Genomic DNA, 16,282 nt, shown 5'->3' with positions numbered 1-16,282 from the left:
AGCAGGAGAAACTGAAAAGATAATCATGAAATATTTGTAAGCCATCAACTTCTTCCCCCGAGTGGTGCTGCTGTAGTTGGTAGGTGCAAGAAGTGTACTGATGGGCTTGAAGAGGTGTAGACACAATCTCTTAAGGGCTGCATAACGACCTTGACATGTTTTGAAACATCATGTGCTCATGTGCTAGCGGACAGTCCATTTATACCTCTGATCTGTTTATGAAATATTTTGAGTCAAAAATGCTACACACATCTCATAGTGAAATCTGAGGAAGTTGTGTCTTCATTCCTGAGTGGGCTTTGAGAAAAAGGCAGGATCCTAATTGGAGTAAACAAAAAATGCTCTCTTGCCTTCACTTTCCCCAAGCTGATTTGCACCGATAAGGTTGGAGGCTCAGAGGGCATTTTCAGGCATTCACACAGTTAACTTCCAGAAATGACCAATGTGAAGTCCAAACCATTCGTGTTTGTTTTTCAGTGTATTTCAGGTCAGTCATCACAGAACAAGCAGCTCAGTGTCTAAAATAATTCAAACCTCATCTGTAGACACACACACCGTTCTAACCATCATACTCGCCTCTCTGTGTTTTGTAGCTGTACTTAGACATTAGTTGGTTGCTAAAATATTAATTGGCATAAGTCTCCTTTCTGAAGTATTAAAATCGGTGCAATTGGAACTGCTTTAGAAGTATGTTCATATAAACTCTTTTCTGTGTGTTTCACTTTGTTGAGGGTATTTTTCCTGGCTGTTTTAGAGGAGCAACCTACCTTTTACTTACCCTTTTCCAGCTGCTGCTTTGCTTTGGTCATCTTTTACCCTCAGTGCTTATTAACCTCTAATCCTGCCCTGCATTGCATCTGTCTATTCTCCCAGATCCAGAATCTAAGGAAAGAGAAGTTACCCGTCGCTTTTCCCTAGCCTCCTCCATCAGCACCTCAGTTAATGCTTCTGCTGTGACCAAAGGTACCGTCACGCTGCTTGCTTTCTGCTGACTGATACATTTACAGCCAAATGCTGTTCACAGAGTGAGTACATCAGGCTCAGTTTTTATAAATGCAGGAGGTTCCAGTAGAAGAAGAGTCAGGAGCAGTGTAACACCTTCAGGGAGGCAGGCAAAGGCATTTTGAATGCATATCAAGGTGTGCTGCCAGCATATATAATGACTCTTCTCACTTTCTCTGTAATAGGCTTCAAAGAATGGTGCTGGTTTCCGTGGAAACTGGATTAATTTTTGGCTGATGTGGCTAATTCAAACCAATTTCTCCCTGGTTTGAATTAACTGAAATTCAGTAGAAATTATTTCTACTTTTCCTTAAAGCTGTTTAGGATTTTTGCTTTCAAGAAGGAGAGAGTCTCCTCATTGTGTAAGCAGACATCAGATGGTAAGAAAGTCTGAAATCAAGCCAAAAATGGAGTAGCAATAGATGCCAGTTTTAAGAGTATTTAGCATAACCACAGTTTTGATTAGAAATTATGATTGCAAGGAAATTTTCAGACATGTGTAAGGGAGCTAGGTGCCCAGAATGCACTGAACTCTATGCAGTTCATGTGGGATCTTACGGAAGTTTTATTTCTGAGCTGTAATTATTTTGAGAAAAGGCATGTTTACAAAATTCACTTTAAGTTATTGCATTAATGTGTACATTAAACTCAAAAGCAACTCATGCATTTGGGCAAGCTGGTTGTATTGAAAATCAGTAGGATTGTAGGTACCTATGCCTACATGTCAGAGTTACTTTTGAAACCAGAACATATAGTCTTACACTGAATTCTGAATATATTGTCTTTTTGTAGTTCCTGGAATGGAGGAACTGATTTGCAAGTTTAAGGTTTGTGGGGCAATTCACAAACCAAAATAGAAGGAAAAATGGCTGAATTCATTTGTATAAAAATCTTCGCTATTTGTCAGGAAGAAGGTTGCACAGTACTTGATGTAGTGCAATCTGAATAGTTGTGAAGGGTATGAGCCATATCCTTGATTGTGCAATGAAGCAACAAGTATCTGAAATTACTTACTTCCAGGGTGTTATGCAGTAAGAGCATGGTGGGGTTTATTGGCAGAGGAAGGATGTGATATTACTGCTACCTACAATGTTCCTTCGCCAACCTTTTTCGATCATAACACTACCATATTGCCACATGGAAATGATGGGCATAGCACAGGAGAAGAGGTTCTTGTAGCTTTCTGTCCTTGGCAACAGCTTCAGAAACACATGATCGGTTACTAGGTTATGGGAAGACTGAATTATTTCCTAATATTTATTTCCCAAGCTGGGGGACAGAAAGAAGCATGTATGTAGAAAGAGAATGGGCATCCAAGGGTCGTTCTTTAGTGTGGTTTATCAAAGAGAGCATGTGTGAATTGCAGTGAAATTCAAACTTTATTACAGTTTCACATTAAAAAATCGTGTCCTAGGATCCTGTCTACCACAAGACCATCGGCAATTTTTTGCAATGCTGAGAAAACTACTTTTGTAATGATTTTAAAAGCTAGAAAACAAAATCAGTGCTTTTCAGTTAAGTGTTTTATTTCCAGCATCTGCTTTAAGAAAATATTTCACATGACAGAAGAACTGAAGTCTGAGTCTTGTCTCAGCATTAGCCAGATGCAGGTCGAGCCAGGGTGTTTGGATCATCTCATTCACGACTACTGCATACTGCTGTGTGCTGGTCCTCACTGCTAACAGCTCAGCTCTGTCACATCACCGGTCCTCCACATGTGGAGTCAGGACACAGGAGAAGCGCAGTACGTGGACCTGTGACGGATGCCCTCCACTTCTGTGGGGCATAAGTGTTGGCTTTTGTGGGCTCTTCCCTGCCAGACTCCGGGGTAGAAAGCTGAGATTGTGAGTCTGCCTGCGTTAGTGCCATCTCCTGGACAAGCATGAGAAGAAAACATCTGTGAAACCTGATGGGAAGCAGATATATTTATTGTCTTACTGTCTTTTGCAAAAAGGAATCTGTTTCCTATCCACATCACAGAATTGTTTATCTTCACCACCTAGAATTTAGGGGTTGGTCTTTTTTCTGCATGAAATTAAAAGTATTAGGCAGGTAGTGTTTCCAGGTAATGGGAAAGCAAGTTTCTCCTTTAACAGTATTTACAGCCTTGTGACTCTGCAAACTTCACACAGGTCCCCTTGTTCCTGCAGTTAAAGTCAAGAGACATGAAATAAAGAGTGACCCAACTCCCCTGGGGTTTGAAGGTATGAGTATTTCCATCCTGCATGAAAACCTGTTCGGCAATCTTTTGATATTATTCACTGAATTCACATCTCATCCCTGCTGGTAGACGACACTGGAATCAATTAGGGGTTTGATGTCAGTTTATCTGTTTAACTGTGATAAACACAGCTTGTCACCCCCTTGCCTGTCCCCTGCACTCATGTTATATTTACCAGCTTTCACCTAGGGATGGGCCTAAATGAAAATCCCAATTCTCTGCCTGATTTGGGAATTAATGTTCTAGACTGTGATCTGGATCTGGATTTTCTGCCTGGCTTCTACCTCACTCCGTAGAGTGCAGCAGCAGGGAGACAAGGGGCTAATTTTCACCTTCACCTGCAGTCTGGCCGCTTGCATCCCTCTTCCCTTGTTAGTGTCTACACCTAATAAGAGGATCAGGAGCCGTGTGCATGGAGACTGCAGAAGAGGCTAGACTGTGCATTAATATCCATTTAAGGTGCAGTGTTTCATTTCAGCCAAGCAGAATTTCCACCTATTTTTTGCAGCAGATTCATCAGTTACTGTTTAATAAACAATACCAAAGAGTTAAACTGGGAAGTTATTCCCCAGCCACTGGGAGATCACCAGCTTCCATTGTCAGCTTTTCCCTTTACATGAGGATTTGCCAGAGAATTGGTGACATATCGGAGCTATCATCTCCTATGTCACTCCCAGTGGACGAGGACACTGGAAGAGGGGGGTTGGAAGAAACAGTTCAGAGGCAGCAGAGGAAGTAATGGTTTTGCTGTTTGCAGAATATTTCCTCTTGCCAGTGACGCCTCGCACCAGAGTTTCCCAAACTGTGGTGTTTATACCTCACTTTCCTCAATGTCAGATACTTCTGATCTCAGCATACCATGTGGCTGCAGAGGCAGAAATAGAACACTGCACTGTTCACCCAGCAATCGTTTTCCTTAATTAACATCAATATTTCTGTTTGATTCATTTGGCTGTTCTCTTCTCAGACTTACAGTTTTTCTGTGGAATGCTGCTGTCTTTTCACTCATTTGTGCTGGTCATGTGTCTCTTCTTTTATAACTGTTGGACCCCAGTCCACCTGTTTGTTAAAGAGACCACCAGTTGCAGAGGTGATACAGGAATTCACTTTGTACTGGTTGTCTGGTCACTGTTTCACCTTGAAGACACAAAATTATACTTCCTGTCACAGATGCTTTTGAGAACACCATATTGGCCCAGACTAAATGTAATACCAGTTCCACCACGAGACCCGTACCTAGATCTGCTTCACAGACAGGTAAACAAAATTAAAACATTTTTCATCTCAATTTGAGAGTGTGATATAGATTTATGATAATATTTACTTTCTTTTACTTTAAGAGATTTTTCTCTTTTAATGAATATTATTTCACGTGAAAACAATGAAAGAACAAGCTCAGAACACTAGCAGGTATAGACACAATATCCCAGATTCTGGTTTTCTGTTGGTCAGGCACAGCTGAAAATAATTCTTTTAATTGATGTCAGAGAATTTGATCTGTGTTATTTTATAGCTTGAATCAAGTATGTGAAACTTAGACTATTTCTTAGCTGAATTTCTTCTCTGAAATTAGAATAGCAATTTGTATGGAAGAGGAAGGCTGATGCATGTATTTGTAAGGAATCCTTGCTGTTTAGATTTCTGCCTTGGATGCTTCCTACAAATGACAGTAGCAAAAGATCACTGAAGCTTTGTCTAAGTGGGAAAGGAGATACTTTTTTCTTTTGGTAGCCCAACCTGTGAATTTGAATTCAAATTGCTATAGCAGTTTAAAACTAATTAGCATCAATATGTTCCTGTACATTTAGACAGTTGCTAGTATTTTGCTGGTGTGATTCACCTGATACAGAATATGAGGTCCAGTTCCATACGCTGCATGGTCTGTAACTGAAATTGTCTCTACTGTCTCAAAACTCGTTGGTATAGACCTTGGCAGGGACACTCACAACGCAGCACATGAATGTCATTTCAGAGGCTAGTTTACACCTTGAAAAGTATGGATGACCTACCCATACCTGTAGGGTTATAACTGGGGATGCTGCTCTGGTGGAAGAACTTCATTGTCTCTCATGTAACTGCATTGCAGTGGTTGGGGCAGTCACAGCACCGACGTAACAGGAGGGAGGAGAAGGGGCTGCAGAGCTGCACGACAGCGCTGCACCAACCAGTGCCTGTAGCAGGGAGGATGTGCATGGGGAGGGATTAAATAAATCAATTAATAAACCTATTTCTCCCAGATCAGATCACTTTTATGTTTATTCCCTGAACTGCCTGGCTTGGGTTTTGTATTGTCTCAGGCCAGGTTTTGTTTTGCATTGTGAATGCTGGGTTATGCATAATCCCACTGTATGAACATCTGGCTCTGTGCCTTGTTGTCAGAGCACTGCTTTGCCTTAATGAGAGCAATGGCCCACAGGCTGTAAAGAGCTTGATTCAGCATCTGCTCAGCCCAAGTCCCTGTGATTCAGCTAATGCACAGCAGGTACACTAAGCAGGAAGGCACGAGGTGATTTGACCGACTCCATTCAGCTTGCATCCGTGTGGGCTGTAGCATGCCTTGGTAGATGCAAGGTCTATTTCCTCCTAGCAGGATTGTAGTCACCCCCGTCAGAAAAGGGACAGGCATCAAGTGCGAAGGAAAGTGTAGAGCTAGATTGCCCTCTGTACAGGAGAGGCCAAGTTACCTTTCCATCATGGGAGCCTCAGGTAGGCAGGGCTAATAAGGCTCACTCTGAATTTCCCTCAGGACACATCCTCTGGGAATTGACTGTTGTGCTTGGGCTGGAAATCTCCCATTAGGTGTTTTCCAGTGGGCTGGGATGTTTTTGGGTGCAAATCGTGCAATAAAACTGCTAACAGCAGAAATATGAATGAGATCTTCTCTCCCTATCACCAAAGGTCTGGTTGTCTCTGTGCCTTGTTGTTTACCTTACTTTGTCCCTTTCTGGCACCTCCAACCTGCTCCAGGTTATAGTCGTGCAAGTTGCTGCAGTAGTAATATCACCTTAGGGTAAGGTGGAGATAAGTCATCAACCAAAATGCAATGGCTTCGGACTTCAATTCATAGATAAATGTGTGGAGGTAAGCTGGAAACCGAACGAGCATGGCCTTCTGAAAATCATGTCAGCAAAAGTTATCATTTGCTACAGCGCTTGGTCTGCATAAATATTCCTGGCCTTTGTTTTTTGTTCCTCCTGAACTGAAGACATTTAGCAATGCTAAACAGTCAAGGTATTGATGGACATGCACACCATGGCCACGCAATCTGGCCTCCCACAAATGACAGTAGGTGGAACAGGTTTTTAGAGAGAGAATAATGGCTGCAACATAATTTTTACGGCAAAATCAGGCAACAAGCTGTAAAAAGGCACAAGCAATTCAGTAAGTGGAATAGTGGGAGGTGAACCTGTGACATTTATTTTTAAAAGACCGAGTCTGAAAGAGGCTAATGACTGATAGCTAACTCTTTATCTCCTTTGAAAAGGTTGGCCCAGCAGGCAAATGCCATCTCTAGACACATTTGAAGATTTTGAAGCCATCCCCTCCAGCACAGACGAACTCTCCAACTCTTCTGACTTGGAGGAAGAGACCAACACTAACAATGTAATTCCTTTTTCAAATTACTCTGCCTTTTCCCACTGCAACCACCTCTTCTTTAAAGATCATGATTTAACCTGCAAAGTTGGGGTTTGTACCATCCTTAAGTTCATGGATGTGTGGGAAGACAGAAGATGGGAATTTTATCTGGGATGTTGAGGTACTATTCCAAAACTATTTTGTTGATCAGGATCAGGACCATAAAAAGTCACCCCTACTTGTAAGCTGTAGCTTTACCTGTATGGGTAAGTTACGAAAGTGGGGGGAAACTCTGAGCCTTTAAAAAAGTAATTTCAGACTTTTCCAGATAACTTAACCTGGTGTCACAAACCCAATTTCCATCTCAGAATAATGGCTGGCTTGTTAATTCTAAAGCCTGAATGCACAGCACAGTTTTGTCCTAAGTTCGAAAAATATTTAACCTGGGCATGATAAAAGGAATAAAAAGTGACGCAATTTCCTACAGAAGAAATCTCTTCCAGCCTGAAATGCCTAATTCAGTATTTAACTAAACTCACTCTCTTTTGCAGAGTGTTCTTTCATGCATAGTGACTATTTCTGGTATATTGTTTCATTCATTCCAGGGGACCAATCTTTTCCGGGTAGAAGGCAGTTTTGACAGCTGTTTCCCAGATTCTCTTACACTTGAGGATGGAGATTTAGTGCAGTTTGTGCAGGAAGGAGAAAACGGTCAATGGTAAGTACAGCAGAGAGACAGAATTTGATAAGTAGAACAGCCATAACGGAAAAAATGGAAAATGTTCAGAATAATGTCAAAGCATCTTCAAAATCCATCCAAATCCAGTCACCCTCTTGACCACAATGTGAAAGAGGCAGTGGGAGGCATGAACATAGAAACATCTTTGGTTAATTGCACCTGGTTGTCTTTCATCCCAAATGCTTGTGACATGAGGCTTAAGAGGACAGAAGTTTGCATAAAGGAAACAGAGGGGAATATTTTGGCTTTTGACACCTTCTAGACGGAAGGACAATTGTCAAAGACAATCCCCATAGGAAACATCAATAAAATCCCCATGCCTTCCACCAAGCTGCAGCAGTGAACCAGAGAGCATTTTAAGGCCCAAAGGCTTAGATAGAAGATGTGATTGACAAAGTGGAATGAATCTGTCCCCCTTGAGCTCACATATGTTTCCGTGTGCGTATTCTCTCTTGCTGACAAGTGAGGGTTAGGAACAGAGTTGGCTGAGCATCTGAATTCTCTTCCCATGGGTAATTTGCAGGAAAATTTGATCTCCTTGAAGCGCCCGTGCAGTCAGACCCTTCACTCAGAACTGACATGCAACTGAGATGGGAGCAAGTCCTATAGGGTGAGGTAGCCAGGAAGTGAACTAAAACCAGCCACCCTGGATGACACTTCATAGAATCATTTAGGTTGGAAAATACCTTTAAGATCATCAAGTCCAACCGTTAACCTAGCGCTGCCAAGTCCACCACTAAACCATGTCCCTAAGCAGCACATCTACACATCTTTTAAAAACCTCCTGGGGTGGTGACTCAACCACTTCCCTGGGCAGCCTGTTCCAATGCTTGACAACTCTTTTGGTGAAGAAATTCTTCCTAATACCCAATCTAAAACTCGCATGGTGCAACTTGAGGCCGTTTCCTCTTGTCCTATTGCTTGTTAATTGGGAGAAGAGGCTAACACCCACCTCGCTACAACTTCCTTTCAGGTAGTTGTAGAGAACAATAAGGTCTCCACTCAGCCTCCTTTTCTTTAGGCTAAACAACCCCAGTTCCCTCAGCCACTCCTCATGAGACACGTGCTCTTGACCCTTCACCAGCTTCGTTGCCCTTCTTTGGACACGCTTCAGCAACTCAGCACTCTTCTTGTAGTGAGGGGCCCAAAACTGAACACAGTATTCGAGGTGCAGCCTCATCAGTGCTGAGTACAGGGGCACAATCACTTCCCTAGTCCTGCTGGCCACACTATTTCTGCTACAAACCAGGATGCTATGGGCCTTCTTGGCCACCTGGGCACACTGGTGGCTCATATTCAGCCGGCTGTTGACCAACTGTCCTTTTCTGCTGGGTAATTTTCCAGCCACTCTTCCCCAAGCCTATAGCATTGCATGGGGTTGTTGTGACCCAAGTGCAGCACCCGGCACTTAGCCTTGTTGAATCTCATACAACTGGCTTTGGACCATTGATCCAGCCTGTCCAGATCCCTCTGTAGAGCCTTCCTACCCTCTTCCTACCTAGCAGATCAAGACTCCCGCCCAACTTGGTGTTGTCTGCAAACTTACTGAGGGTGCACTTGATCCCCTCATCCAGATTGTTGATAAAGTTATTAAACAGAACTGAGTCCTGGGGAACAGCACTTGTGACCGGCTGCTAACTGGATTTAACTCCATTCACCACAACTCTTTGGGCCCGGCCATCCAGCCAGTTTTTTACTCTGGAAAGAGCACGCCTGTCCAAGCCATGAGCAGCCAGTTTCTCCAGGAAAATGCTGTGGGAAACAGTATCAGAGACTTTACTAACATCTAGGCAGACAACATCCGCAGCCTTTCCTCATCCACTAAGTAGGTCACCTTTTCGTATTTACAGCAAGGGGGATGGACAACATGAAAGATTCAGTTTCTTCAGCTCTGAATTTGGCCCAGCATCTCAAACACAGGCCAAGGCCACTGCTTCCTTGCCACACAGTCTGTTTGCAGGTGATCTTATTCTGGGATACTGGGTCACCATCTGACACTGCTGAAACGTAGTCACTGGCTACCTGTAAGACTTCCCTGGGTCCTCTGCCTTTTTCCTTAAAAAAATACCTGCCCAGCATACACCTCTAAGAAACACAAGCCAGGGAAAGGAAAAGTAGGGATATTCACTGACTCTTCTCTGAATTTCAGGTTAGTGAAGAAACTGGTCTCTGAGAAAAGCGACTGGGTTCCTTCCAGTATATTGCAGCCAGCAGAGGGGGACAGTAACAACATAATTAAGAACAGCAATGCAGGTAATAGAGGAAATGTATTACTGGCATTTATTTTTTTTTCATCCTAAAAAAGGGTGTGATAAAAAGGATGTTACAAACAGTGCACTTTCTCTATTAAAGTACTCAGCCTGAGTGTATATCTGTGCTACAGTCTCTGGTGTGATGCAGCTGAGCTAGCCTGAAATTTGGTGCCTTACCTGTCAGAGCTCGTTAGGCATAGCAGCTTACCTTGGCATGGTTTAATTGTTTTCGCCTTCCCAGACAGGATTTGAATCTCCCACCAAACTTCTGTGGCTACCAGTACGCAGGCTGGCTACTTTACAGCTAGCCCAAATGTGTCATATGGCAAGGTGTGTTGTAACTGCAGGATAGCTTTCATCCTGACAGAGGTAATGTTTGGATTTAGATCAGCATCAGGGCTGTGGTTCTGGTCTAGGTTTGAAAACATTAAAATTTCATGAACCATTACTGCTTTCATCATATTTCACTGCTGGCTCCAAAGGCTGGAGGAAGGGCTGCTCTGGCGAGATTTCAGCCAAATCAGCACTAAAAGTCGTCCTTTCTTCAGCTTTGGTTCTGACCTAACACCTAAACAGGTTGCACTGGAAAAGCTGAATCTCAGCAACTCTGCAGATCAAAGGTTTACAATTTTAGATTAATTTTTGCCCATCCTTAAAGATAATTTACCAAAATATGTCCTGCTTTTCTTCTGGTAACAGAAGAAAGCAAAATCTGGCACAGCCATTCCCTGGGACCTGCAACAGAGAGCTACCAGCATTTTATTCTGAGTTACTGGTTTCTTTTGAAAAAAATTTTTTTTTTGGTCAGTTTGTAAAAGTGGAGAAAACTCTTTTTGAAAGTTAACCGGGATTCTTTGCTGTGGTTTAAAGCAAGTTTGGTAATTGCCGCTCCTTCACCTCCACCAGGTCAGTTCTGTTTTCACCCTCAGTGCCTAACTATGGCTCTCATTTCTTTGGCATGTCTAATGCTTCAAAAGAAAAATAAAACCACACACATCACAGTTAGTTACATGCCAAAAGAGCCTCCCTTGCCTTTAATGAAGGAATTAGGAGAGCGGTAGAATTGTGATTATTTATTTTTTATTTTATTTCAGGCTTTTATCAATGAACCTCAAGACTGTAGATGGGAAATCCTTTAGACGTGTTGTAGTGACAATGCCCATGTCCTCCTTTTCAGACACGTACAATGATTCCTGCAGCACAGCCTCAGTAGAGTCAGATACTAAGGAAAGCGAGGTGACCAAAAGCTTCCCAGCAGAACAGAGGGCTGGCAGCTGAACAGCAGGACCAGCCTTCCTCAGGACCCCATCCATCTCTGTTTATTTTGGGTGGACACTGGATCAAAGTTGCCTTTCTCACAATCTCTGAACAAGGTTCATAATTCACTAAAACTTTATCAGCATGAACAGATGAGAACTGTGGTGTCCACCTGGCAAGCTGGGAAAAACAAACTTGAAAGGAGCATTAAACATCCAGAAAGCATCAAAACTCACCTTCAGTATTAGAGGAGAAAAATGCTTCTCGCATTGATTATCAAACTGTTTCAGAAGATGTGGCCTAAATTAGGTCGGCAGCAGAGCTGAAGAGTTACTATGCACACACCTTTTGGCAACTTTGCTTGAACACCGAGTTACTGCAGAGGGACACATGCATGGTTACAAGTTCTTGCTCTACCATGGGGTCACCTGGAGGTTTTTCCATTTGCTTGCCTCTGGCTGTGCCTTCCCCGTCCTCCTTAATTCCAGCTGATACATCACAAATGTGCCCTTTTTGCTGATGGTCAAGACCAAAACCATCCCATTTTAGGGTGGCTGTGGAAAGGAAACTTCTGACTTGGACTATCAGAGAGGCTTCATGCAGCAATGACGTGACTACTTTTGCAACAGCACAGTGAACGACCTGCTGCACGTAGCATATGTTGGGATGATGCAGATGGCAACTCCTGCATATGAAGTGGAGGTGCAGGGCTTAGCAGGGAAGCAAAGATGCGTGACAGCTACTGTGACAAAGAACATGTTGAACTCTTTTTACAATACAAGTAATTTCTCTGCCCCCTCTGCAGTCTGTGGTTGCTGGGTCACAATCCTTCGCATTTGGTGCCGAGAATTCAATTGAATGCCATGTAATGTCATATGTTTGAGTAGACTGCATGCTTTCTTTGTGTGCTGGGCTATGGAGTAGATACATTTCATCCCCCTTTGGAATACACTTAAGCATTGCAAATAGGCAGTGAGCATTAGATACGCCAATGAGTGGATAAAGTGTTGTTGTTACATACTTCTTTCCAGGACATTTGTTTAAAGGACTGTACCAAATCTCTGCCACATAAGGATGTAACGTATAATATAAAGTGATTACAGATGCTATTATTCCTATACAAGCCATTAGCTCATTTAGAGCAGCTGTTAAGGCATGAAGACATTTTGATGGTAACTGGGTCTTAGGTCCCACAAAAGCTGCTAATACTTTAGTAAAGATAAGTATTGACTAAGGGTTGCAAACAGGCAAAGATCAGCCTGGTAAAAATGATGCTAGAAGCTCAAGAGTGAGTGACTGGCTTTCACTATTAGGGATTTTTTTTCAACTCTGAGACTAGTGGTGCTCTATGTAAATAACAAAGGGATTGAAAGCACTAAAAATGGAGATGAAGCAAAACCAAAACCCACCCTTTAGTAATTGAGCCTCTGAGCAAAATAGTAGGAGTCTGTATCATTTCTGCTATCATCTTTGCAGGGACCCAAATGTTTTTCTTTGTGTCTCAGTGGAGGCTGGCATTGCAAATATCGTAGTGTGTGAGTCAGGATAGCTGTGAAGCAGGTAGATAGTCCCATTCAAGAAAAAGCCTTGGAGTAGGTAAAGACTTATTCAGATTTTGTTTACCTATGAAGGCTTATTGGTTAATTATGAATTGCACTGTGGTGGTTAATTCCCATGGTTCTATCCCTCAATATCTAAACTCTGTGATTTCTGATTTTTTCCGTTCATGACTAAAGGACCTGAGAGCTCTGTACCTTTTTGGAAGAAAATTATGTCCTACAGAGATAAAAGCTTGTCTGTTTTGTGCTGGTCATTTACTTTAAAAATGACACATGGGCACTCAGGAACATGAATCCTGTTAGTCTACTGTAGTTATGAGCATCTTGAGGGAAGAACTGATTCCTTTCAGTCCCCTAAGGAAATATGCAGTGATGTTTTCTTGTAGTGCAATTATTTTATCCTCTCCCTAAAAAGAGTTAATTTTGGTTTCTCTATTACTTTCAGTAATTTTTGCACAGCCTAGTAACAGTGCTTCTGTCTACCCCTGCCCTAAGCATAGGAGAGGAAAGGGGTAGAGAGCTTTGATTGCACATTAATGAATATAGCAAGCTTTTGTGTGTGTGTGTGAGAGAGAGATGGGGAAGAGTTACCCTGGATATATGAAGCTGCCAAAACTAGGACTTGTGACATTGCTGACAGATGGAAAGATGCAGTCTTGCGCTTTGGAGTTTCTTTGGAGGAATCTCATTCTAACGGTGAAATGGCAGTGGGAAGTCTCTGAACTGAAGATGGAAAATTAGGTATTGTCAGTTCATTTCCTACCTCTGCTGTGCGCCGGGTGACAGTGTGCTAGTCCTGTATCCCCCGCTGCCTCCGTATCTTCCTGTAAAATGGGAGCTATTGGATTTCCATGTGTTGAATTCTCATGCTAAATTTTAGCATGTATGCAAAAACTGGGGACCCTCCAGGGGAGGGCAAAGCATTCAACCCCCTGTGTCCCGCTGTGCCCTCCATGAGCATCAGTGCTGGCATCCTGTGGGGCAGTCCAGAGCTGGAGCAGAGAAGAGGAGTGCTGCAGAAGTGTCTCCTCTCTCCCAGCTCACCATCTCATCGTGACAACTCCAAATGTATGGGCTGGATTATAACAATTCTCCTCCCTACTCTGCTTTTGAAAATTATTCTTTTTTTTTTTTTTCCCCCCTCAAATCTCATGTTTTATCCTGTTGGACGAAAGTTTGATTCATTCCTGCACCATGAATGCCCTGAGGATGGTAAGTAACTCACAGCCACGGGGCAGTGTGCAGCAGTGTCGCACTCCAATCTCAGCGGTCTTTGGGAGCTGACTGTATCACCGCTATCCTTGGACACTACTGAACCTAAGCAGGGAGCCCACAACCATTAATTGTCTCTTTAACCTTCCCGCAGTGCCGCGAGCCAAAGGCAGCTGCCTGTTTCTGTCTCCACTTTCCAAACTCAGACCACACTGCAGCCATTGCAGCTGCTGCTGGGGAGTAAGCGGGGCCCTTTGCCTGGTTGATGCCTGCGGTGCAAACGTCAGTGAGACAATGCCACACTGCTGGTTTGCTTTTTTAAAGAATGACGTTCAGTGACAGATCAGGCTGCTGACAGGTCTGAGAGCAGCCGGCAAGAAGTAACCCTCTAGCTTTGCTGATGAGACAAAATAGGGTTTGATGACTTCTTTTTTTAATAGTAGACAGGATGGTCTTTTAAATAGTGTATTTCTGTCAAGCAAGGTGATAATTAAGGGAATGACTCTCCATGTACAGTCTAGAATATGATTATGTCCAGCAAGACTAATGTGTACGTTAAGGTATATTTATTCTGTATGTAGGTCTTTGACACCATCATTTTCAGGTAGATGGACCTAAAAATCTTAGTTTTCAAATATGGATCTCATTTCAGTGTTGTTTAGAGACAATATAGTGACCAGAAAGTCATTTAAAAGTAATGGTTGCTACTAAGTGTCAGTTGTAGAAGAGACAAGGTCCAAGGTAAATGTATCCTGTAGCAGCACTTGGGGTTGAGCATCATGCCCTTACTGCTTGACCAGCGAGTCCGTGCCAGCTGCCTGGCTGTTCTCTCTGGGTCTGGACTTGTGAGATCTGCGCTCTAGGCTGAGGTTTTGACTTGGATCTCCTCCCTCTGCCTTGCTGCCATCTTCTGTGAAACCTGCAGAAACTTCACATCCTCGAAACTCTGCCCTCTGCTCAGTTGGGTGTAGTTGGGCAACAGACTCCTTCCTTACTGGTGGTAATGACAACAGATAGACAGGCATTTGCCATGATACACAAGTCTTGCTTTTACTAAACCAGGCCAAGATGTAATCAGGCCTGATCCTCTCCTTCTCTCATGTCTAACCCCACTGGGTGGAGAATCAGACCAATGGTCACTGTCTTGATCATAAAAGGCTGCGGCCAATTAATGTCTGAACACTGGCTTTTCTTGCCAGTGACAACAAATCTGTGTGTGTGTCTTATATTCTGGTTGTGTATGTGATGAAAAGCCATTTTATTATCCATAATTTTCTTAGGCTTGAGATTTCAAACAGGATTGGGTATGAGAACGGCCATGCGCTTCCTTTCCAAAAATACTCAAAGCCTGACTTCAAATATATATATGATTAGAAATATATAAGAATAAGAAGAAAAAAGAGCCAAATTGTGTATTTCTTCTTGCAACTGGAGCTGAAATAGCTGCTAAGATTTTGTCTCCCCAGCTGAGAGTTGGTACAGTTTGTTTTTCTTACATATTTTCCATGGTGTTGATAATGATGTATTTGTATATTGTGACTGATGAGAGATAATCAGACCGGGAAAGAGCACAGAATTACCTGTCCTTTTTTTTTCCAGTCAAGACAGAATGTATGAATTTATTACAAGAAAAAAGTGTACAAATGAATTTCCTGTAATTAGGCCATTCTGACCTGTGTAGAACCACACTTTGTTTGAAATTTATAAAAACTATGACAAGTACAAAACATTGTTGTTGATTTCTCTATACGAAGTAACAAGTCAAATGAGCTGTCTTTCTATTCAAAATAAATATCAGTAAAGGCACATCATCACAGCTGAAAAAAATCCACACATCTGTCCAATATAACTTTATTTGTCCAGCACACGTGTCACAAAAGGCACAAGTGTTTTTTATCCTTTACCCATCTCCCTTAGTCATGTTCCTGAATCGCTGGGACTCTCAGGAGAGTGCAAAGGGTCACGCAGACAGTTCAGAGTTGCGTATGCTCATGCTGCAGCCATAAGGCAAGAAAGTTGTACGATAACTTTATTATAGTTAACGCCTAAGATACCTGCATACCTTTGGCTACCAGGAGTTTATTAGGGAGCACTAACTGACCCAAATGCATGTTGTAGATCATATAGAAGGGCAAGCAGGTAAAAATGAGAACGTAGAAACACAATGCAAATAGAGAGCGCAAAATAAATTGGAACTAATTTCAGCTGGTATCCAGAGTTCTGAGGGCAAACTTCACCCCACTTGAGTTTTCAAGGCATTGACCTTATCATGTTACTGCAATACAATATCGGCATGAGAAAATGAAGAATTAGGACCACACCACTTCCCAGGTGTGGGGCTTGGCTTGCTTTGTTCCCCTCCACCAAGCAGGCCCCATGGCAAAGGCCCAGGGCTGGAAACCCAGCCGCAGGCGTGAGCAGGCGTAACGCGCTGCTGTTGCAGATCTCTAGCGCGTGGCTCCGC

General features: G+C 42.8%; 1 protein-coding gene across 1 annotated transcript in view; it reads left to right on the top strand.

Moving 5' to 3' along the window:
* The window catches only part of LOC104628322 (guanine nucleotide exchange factor DBS-like), a gene marked incomplete at its 5' end in the record, with an annotated part of 19,045 nt that extends 3,221 nt beyond the window's left edge, over positions 1 to 15,824 (top strand). The window contains 7 exons of the mRNA XM_010296865.1: positions 874 to 963; positions 3,135 to 3,206; positions 4,394 to 4,480; positions 6,708 to 6,826; positions 7,405 to 7,517; positions 9,688 to 9,791; positions 15,736 to 15,824. Of these exons, the coding sequence (XP_010295167.1) occupies positions 874 to 963; positions 3,135 to 3,206; positions 4,394 to 4,480; positions 6,708 to 6,826; positions 7,405 to 7,517; positions 9,688 to 9,791; positions 15,736 to 15,824 (674 nt within the window). The remainder of the gene's footprint in view (positions 1 to 873; positions 964 to 3,134; positions 3,207 to 4,393; positions 4,481 to 6,707; positions 6,827 to 7,404; positions 7,518 to 9,687; positions 9,792 to 15,735) is intronic.
* Between the last annotated feature and the right edge of the window lie 458 nt (positions 15,825 to 16,282).

The sequence above is a fragment of the Phaethon lepturus genome, unplaced genomic scaffold (assembly GCF_000687285.1).
Source record: "Phaethon lepturus isolate BGI_N335 unplaced genomic scaffold, ASM68728v1 scaffold24891, whole genome shotgun sequence".
In the NCBI taxonomy this organism is placed as follows: Eukaryota; Metazoa; Chordata; class Aves; order Phaethontiformes; family Phaethontidae; genus Phaethon; species Phaethon lepturus.
Note: the sequence above shows the minus strand (reverse complement) of the source record. Positions and strands in the feature narration are given on the sequence as shown.